The 6,000-nt window shown below is 43.3% G+C and overlaps 1 protein-coding gene across 4 annotated transcripts in view; it reads left to right on the top strand.

Moving 5' to 3' along the window:
* Positions 1–736: 736 nt before the first annotated feature.
* Positions 737–6,000, top strand: part of dgkb (diacylglycerol kinase, beta) — a 49,365-nt gene continuing 44,101 nt past the window's right edge. For all 4 annotated transcript variants that reach the window (XM_056602761.1, XM_056602760.1, XM_056602759.1 and 1 more), the window contains exon 1: positions 737–806. In XM_056602761.1, the coding sequence (XP_056458736.1) occupies positions 737–806 (70 nt within the window). The remainder of the gene's footprint in view (positions 807–6,000) is intronic.

Here is a 6,000-nt window from a genome sequence, read left to right as displayed (position 1 = left end):
TATTCATTTATCCAAAGCTACTGAAGTTCACTTAGTGAATGATCCAGCCTCTACACCTGGCTGCCCTTGCATAGAAGAGTATAGATGTTGAGGTAAAAACATCTGTATGACACTGAAAACACTGCTAATGGAACAAATCGCCCAACAATGGTTTCTCAGGTCATGTCACTCCAACCCGACATGTTTTTGGGTCTGTAGAGACCTTTTGAGAAGAGTACAAGAAAGATAACAGTCCCCCGACCATTAAGAAAGCACAGGAGTTGAGGGCGATTTCAGAGGTGAGTGGTGCGTTTGTGTGAGTGTGTGTCTGTGTGTGTGTGTGTGTGTGTGTGTGTGTGTGTGTGTGTGTGTGTGTGTGTGTGTGTGTGTGTGTGTGTGTGTGTGTGTGTGTGTGTGTGTGTGTGTGTGTGTGTGTGTGTGTGTGTGTGTGTGTGTGTGTCTGTGTGTGTGTGTGTGTGTGTGTGTGTGTGTGTAGGTGTGTGTGTGTGTGTGTGTGTGTGTGTAGGTGTGTGTGTGTGTGTGTGTGTGTGTGTGTGTGTGTGTGTGTGTGTGTGTGTGTGTGTGTGTGTGTGTGTGTGTGTGTGTGTGTGTGAGTGTGTCTCAGGAGGGGCTGGTGGGGAGGATTCCATGTACAGATGCTGTTGGTTGTTTTCTCCCCAGCGGGGGGGGCGGGCCAGTGTGTTTCTGAAGGGTGCCATGCCTGCTGGTGATCAGAGAGGAGAGGGCCAGTGACATCATGACAGACCACGACAAGTGGGTCACACTGACCCCCACAGAGTTCTCCCTGCTCCAGGACTACGCCCAGTGTAAGTACTGTGTACGTGAGTGTGTGTGTGTGTGTGTGTGTGTGTGTGTGTGTGTGTGTGTGTGTGTGTGTGTGTGTGTGTGTGTGTGTGTGTGTGTGTGTGTGTGTGTGTGTGTGTGTGTGTGTGTGTGTGTGTGTGTGTGTGTGTGTGTGTGTGTGTGTTAAACTGTGTGTATGTGTGTGTGGGCAGACAGGTGTCGTGACACCTAGATGTTCTTTCACACTGTCAGTGAGTTCCCCTCCAAACTCCATTGAATACATAAGTAGTATTTTTCGTGAAGTTTGCATCAGTACAGCACAGTGTATTGCCCAGTCCATCATACTGTGCTTGGTTCAGTGGTGAAACTCATATTCAAGTGCAACATTTTTCTCTTCACTAGGTTTAATGAAGAGTCTGAATTCAAGCATTAAGGCAGCGCCAATGTGAAATGTACTAAGAACTGTTTGGGCTCCAAATGTTTAACTTAAAACCCAGAACAACACACAAACAAACACACACACACACACACACACACACACACACACACACACACACACACACACACACACACACACACACACACACACACACACACACACACACACACACACACACACACACAAACACAGCAATGTTCTTTCTCAAAATATTTATTCTTAAAGTAAAGTTTATGTTACCAACAAAATTATTTAAGCATTACATCATTTGGAAAATGATTTATCCTGGTTTGAAGACACCTGCGCGTCGTCTTCACTTGAACAAAATCCTGGGCCCATTTTCACAACCCAAACACAGCAATAAAACTCACCAAGTCTCGGACACCAAACCACAAATCATGGGTCGGAACCCATCAACCTCATCTTCAGAAAGTGCCTTCCATTCCATCTGTATTAGATCTAGTAATAACCTTTCATAATGCATGTTCATCCCATGAAGATAACAATCCGTCCATATAAAGCCTATGTCAGTGGCCTACCAGGCACAACGTGTTTCAGAGTCAATCCTACCTCACTGCTCGGCTCGTGGAAGTGTGGCTCCATTATGAGCTGTTCATGGTGCCGAGTCAGAAGCTAAATAATTAACGCTTTACGCAGGGGAGCTCTTCTACCCGCAAAGCGTTTTACTTGCCACTGACATTTATTTCCTTTAATTGCTTCTCGCTGCTGTTCCCCCCACTCTGTATGTCCCACTTATACTGTGCTCATAATGCTATATTAACACTCTTCTAGGCCTTTTCGTTTTGGACTCATTTTCATTATTAACAGCCATTTGATTTGCAGAGGTTTTTTTATCATATAATTCCTGTTGTTTTATAGTTAATATTATGTATTGAATGTGTTTTTAAAAAACTAAAACATTTTAAGTGGACATGATGTGACTTCAGCACCTCCTTAGAGAAAGTGAAGAAAGTGAACTATGTGTATGATAGACGACTTTGTACATACGTGTTTTACATTATACTTCCTTCTCTCTCTCTCTCTCTCTCTCTCTCTCTCTCTCTCTCTCTCTCTCTCTCTCTCTCTCTCTCTCTCTCTCTCTCTATCATTGTCACATGTCGTAGATAATGGTCGGTATTCTCCTGTACCTATCTTTTCCTCTAGCCTTCCCCCTCATGTTTTGACTCAGAGTGGTTCATGCTCTCCTGTATTTTCATGTGAGTGGGTTTTCTCAAAGTGAGTATTATCTCTCTCGGCACTACTTTAAGAGCACAATTTTAGCTCATAAGTACGATGGGAAAGGTTATATAATGGTTTTGAGCAGAAATTATTTGCCATATGCATTAGCCATATATATAACAGGCTTGACCTTCTAAAATAGTGTGTTTAAAGGATGATCAACCTTTACTTTACCTCGGTATGCTATGACCAACCAGACAGACACCATTGTACATCATACATTAGAGTGCATGCTGTTAACAAAACCAGAGGACAAATAAATGTAAATTGTCAAACTTAAAAAATGATCCAACGCCTCCCATTGTTCTGACATTGTGATGGTATACTTGTTTTTGTGCGTCCATGTTGTCATACAAACTTGTTCACATACTTTGCATAACTCATTTGCATGTGTCCATGTGTTTTGCCCACATTTTCTATCCCATCTATTGTTGTGGCTCTTCATGCCTGTTTTTTGTTATTTTTTCTTTCCCAGGTTCGTGACTACTTAACAAACATGGCAGTTCGTTACTGGCCTTGGGGGGAGGGGGGGGGGGGGAAAGGCTGTGTGTGTGACGAGTGCGACGGACAATAAGCACTCCGCTCCCTAATCGTTTTGTGCAGAATAAATGCTAATGACTGTCAGCGGTTGATAATAATATGCACCTCTGCATTATTCCTACCCGGCAACAAATATTAAGGGGACCAGACGTCCCCTTCGTCTCCGTATAGGCTGTCAATACAATATCAAACATTCCTTATTCGAGAAGTCTACTATTACTTGTTTTTGGGTGGTTTACCAAAGCTTGAAACACAAAATCTTTTATTACAGGACATTTGACATGGTAAGAATGTGCAAAATATTTCAGAAATCTTCGCATCAGATAGGTTGTTTATATGAAGAAGTCCAAATGACAAGTGTCCGCGTTCTCATTTCAGAAATCTTCTCAGGTTACATGTAGGCCTACTCCTTCCCTCGAGTGTGTCATGGGAGAATTGACAGCCGCGCACACAGTGCGCTGTATAAATAATAAATAAATAAATAAAATACCTTAAGTCTTTTGAGTCGAACCAGGCTCGAGGGCTCCGTGGAGAATCTAATCGAAGCAATCTAAACAGAATTGAATGTGTAAAGTAGAGCGGAGGTGAGCGGTGCTCCCCCGCGGTCTGGAACAACACTGTTATGATTCTACACAGGTATAGTGCCCCCGATAAGACATTTATCTTTCAGATCAGCCTCGCGTCTCAAACCGAACTCGCATTGTAAGAATATCGGAAAAACTAAACTCAGACCAGGGTTGCCGTGGATCTTGAAAAGTCTTAAAAGTCATTAAATTTAATTTTTGATAATCAAGGTCTTAAATGTCTTAAAAAGTCTGGAATTATTGGGTGGGCGGCATTAAATTTAATCGGGGGCAGAATTAATGAGCGGGTGTATATTTGTTCGGTTTTATGTTCTATTTTACGAAATACAATGTCCGATTGGTCACATCGATAGCATTCTTCTTCAGTGTCCGAATTGAACAGTTGGGCGAGTATGGCATCCAACATGCCCGGCTCCCTCTCGTCATTATCCGAGTCAGTGTCGCTGCTGTTGCCTGGCAGTTCAGTGATTATTCCTGCCTTCGTGAAAGCTTGGACCACAGTTGAGACTGATATATCAGCCCAGGCATCCACGGTCCATTGGCAGATAGTGGCGTAAGTAGCCCGGCGCTGTCTCCCCGTCTTGGTGAACGCGTGTTCGCCTTCTAAGGCCCCGTTCACACGAAGCCGAAACGGGCGAAACCGTTACGGTTTCGATCTATCCGGTTTCGAAGTATCTCCGTAAAGACGAAGCCAAGCGAAACCGGGTAGATCTGTAGAAACGCTGTAGTATACATTCCAGGCCCATAAGGGGCGCTGCTTCTGGTACAGAAATCCAGAAATGAAATAAGAAGAAGAGGCGAGCATGCGCATAAAGGTTGCCCTTATGCGCATGCTCGCATGTGATTTCTGAGACTCCGCGGGCTTAAGAGCCATTGGCTAGGAGGTCGAGGGGTGGGGCGATGACGTCATGGTTTGCGGTTTCAGTCGGTTTCAGCCGTACACACGAATCCAAAACGAAACCGGGTAGATTTGAAACCACCTCCGAGGGTGGTTTCAGAAGTTTGCGGTTTCGGTCAGCAGATTCGCCGGCTTCGTGTGTACGGAAGGCCGAACCGTACAAGACCTTTGCGGTTTCGCCATGAAATCGGCGTGTGAACGGGGCCTAAGTCCCCGTCCACACAAAGCCGATTTTTTGGTGAAACCGCATAGGCCTAAGTCTTGTCCGTTCGGCCGACCGTCCAGACGGAGCCGGCGAATCCGGTGCCCGAAACCGCACATTTCTGAAACCACCCTCGGAGGTGGTTTCAAATCTATCCGGACCTATGCGGTTTTGTGTTAGGATTCGTGTGGACGTCTGAAACGCTTGATGGTATTAGCCTCCCACCAGCTACGGGACGTCAGAGTTGCGTTGAATTTTTTATTTATTATTTTATTTGAATTATTTTTGTAGCTTTAAATAAAGCCCCTTAATAAATGTAATTACTAACTGTACATTAAAAAGTATTTCTGCTCAATTTAAAAGGTTGAATCTCCTCGTGACTGAATGTTTGTATACAGAGGGCAGGCTTGATGCGCTCCACTTTTTTCTGTGGAGAACCAGCGCCTTGAATACAGCGTTTCTACAGCTCGATGCGGTTTCGAAATGACTCTGTCTTTACTGAGTGCGCCTTATAGTCTTTACGAAGTGAACCTTATAGTGCGGAAAATACGGTAATTCACTGAGTTCACCAACTAATACTCTTCACTAGAAATGTTGTGTGAAATGATTTTCAAGCAGTCTTGCGGTATCAGCTTGGTAGATGGAACAGCGAGGTGTCCGATAGGGGAGATCAGCGGGAGTGGCCAGCGAAGCTGTGCATCGTGGTGCTTGGTGGGAGTTGTTGTCTTCAATCCACAAGCGCAAAAAAGTCACTTTCTGCCTTTTCTCGGTCAAGACGGCACCAAATTAGAATTTTATTTTATTATTCGACTACATATAGGACCCAGTTTCATTACATATTCATGCCTCCACCGGTGAAATGCTCCTTTAAAGGTATAGGCGTCTAGGTTATATAGAAGTTAAAGGTATAGACGTCTATTATATAGAAGCTGAATGTTTCCTGTAAAGGCCTAGCGATTAATCAGACCTTGGTAAAAAAACAACAACATTCAATCCATATGCATAGTGTTTGCACTATATTTTGCACTATATTTAAGTTATTTTGTTGTTTTCTGTCATAATTGTTATACCATAAGACTTGTTATTGGTAAGATGGCAGTTGTTAAGAACGTTACTATTCATAATTCAAACTGAATAAAACTCATAATGAACAGAGTTATATAGTGTATTGTCTCGATTTATTTGCAACAGTATTGGTATTAAATTTTCCTTTTAGCGGTCTTAAAAAGGTCTTAAAAGTCATTCAATTTGTATTTAAAAAATGTGTAGATACCATGACTCAGACCCTTCGACATAGGCAATCTACAATAACCAT

The sequence above is a fragment of the Gadus chalcogrammus genome, chromosome 11 (assembly GCF_026213295.1).
Source record: "Gadus chalcogrammus isolate NIFS_2021 chromosome 11, NIFS_Gcha_1.0, whole genome shotgun sequence".
NCBI lineage: Eukaryota > Metazoa > Chordata > Actinopteri > Gadiformes > Gadidae > Gadus > Gadus chalcogrammus.
This window is presented reverse-complemented; position numbering and strand designations above follow the sequence as displayed.